This window comes from Penaeus vannamei, chromosome 12, assembly GCF_042767895.1.
Source record: "Penaeus vannamei isolate JL-2024 chromosome 12, ASM4276789v1, whole genome shotgun sequence".
Classification (NCBI taxonomy): Eukaryota; Metazoa; Arthropoda; class Malacostraca; order Decapoda; family Penaeidae; genus Penaeus; species Penaeus vannamei.
This window is the reverse complement of record NC_091560.1, coordinates 4,234,678-4,236,632: the sequence shown is the minus strand read 5'-3', so window position 1 is coordinate 4,236,632 and position 1,955 is coordinate 4,234,678. Positions and strand designations below refer to the sequence as shown.

At 36.1% G+C, this 1,955-nt stretch overlaps 1 protein-coding gene across 1 annotated transcript in view; it reads left to right on the top strand.

The window, feature by feature from the left end:
• LOC138863454 (DNA-directed RNA polymerase II subunit RPB1-like) overlaps positions 1–876 on the top strand; it is a 6,237-nt gene extending 5,361 nt beyond the window's left edge. Inside the window, exon 2 of the mRNA XM_070127600.1 lies at positions 469–876. Coding sequence (XP_069983701.1) covers positions 469–876 — 408 coding nt within the window. The remainder of the gene's footprint in view (positions 1–468) is intronic.
• Positions 877–1,955: the final 1,079 nt, after the last annotated feature.

Genomic DNA, 1,955 nt, shown 5'->3' with positions numbered 1-1,955 from the left:
TCAAAACATTTCACAAATACATCAAAATACATCAAAGCATTTCACAAATACATCAAAATACATCAAAGCATTTCACAAATACATCAAAATACAGCAAAACATTTCACAAATCCACTAAATACATCAAAGCATTTCACAAATACACGAAATACATCAAAGCATTTCACAAATACATCAAAATACATCAAAGCATTTCACAAATACATCAAAATACAGCAAAACATTTCACAAATCCACTAAATACATCAAAGCATTTCACAAATACACGAAATACATCAAAGCATTTCACAAATACATCAAAATACATCAAAGCATTTCACAAATACACCAATTACGTCAAAATACATCAAAGCATTTCACCAATAGACTAAATACATCAAAATACATCAAAGCATTCCACAAATACACTAAATACATCAAAATACATAAAAGCATTTCACAAATACTCTAAATGCATCGGAAATACAGCAAGATACATTCGCAAATACACCAAGATACCTTCGCAAATACACCAAATACATCGCAAATACACCAAGATACATTCGCAAATACACCAAATTCATCGCAAATACACCAAGATACCTTCGCAAATACACCAAATACAGCGCAAATACACCAAGATACATTCCCAAATACACCAAATACAGCGCAAATACACCAAGATACATTCGCAAATACACCAAATACAGCGCAAATACACCAAGATACATTCGCAAATACACCAAATACAGCGCAAATACACCAAGATACATTCCCAAATACACCAAATACAGCGCAAATACACCAAGATACATTCGCAAATACACCAAATACAGCGCAAATACACCAAGATACATTCCCAAATACACCAAATACAGCGCAAATACACCAAGATAGGATACGTTCGCAAAATACGCAAATACAGCGCAAAAATACACCAAGATACATTCACAAATACACCAAATGTAGCGCAAATACACCAAGATACATTCACAAATACACCAAATACAGCGCAAATACACCAAGATACGTTCATAAAATACGCAAATACAAGCGCAAATACGCAGATACATTCACATTTAACAAATACACCAAATACAGCGCAAATACGCCAGAAGATACACATTTCCCAAATACACCAAATACAGCGCAAATACGCAAGATACATTCATAAATGCACCAAATACACCATAAAATACGCCAAGGATACATTCCCAAATACACTAAATACATCGCAAATACACCGAGATAATTTCGCAAATACACCAAATACATCGCAAATACACCAAGATACATTCACAAATACACTTAATACAGCGCAAATACGCAAGATACGTTCGCCAAATACACCAAATACGGCGCAAATACGCACCAAAGATACATTCGCAAATACGCAAATACAGCGCAAATACACCAAGATACGTTCCCAAATACACCAAATACAGCGCAAATGCACCAAGATACGTTCGCATAAGTACACCAAATACAGCGCAAATACACCAAGATGCGTTCCCAAATACACCAAATACCGTCACAACGATACACCAAGATACATTCATAAATACGCCAAAATACGCCGCAAATGCACAAGATGCGTTCCCCAAATACCACCAAATACTGACGCATAATACACGCAAGATACGTTCGCAAATACACCAAATACAGCGCAAATAACTGCCAAGATACGTTCGCAAATACGCAAATACAGCTACGCAAATACACTGCGAGAGATACGTTCGCAAATACGCAAATACAGCGCAAATACGCAAGATACGTTCGCAAATACCCAATACGCAAATACATCGCAAATACACCAAGATACATTCACAAATACACCAAATACGAAAACAGCTCAAATACCACCAAGATATACGTTCGCAAATACGCCAAATACAGCGCAAATACGCAAGATACATTTTCTGCAAAAAATACCGCAAATACAGCGCAAATACGCAAGATACATTCGCAAATACGCA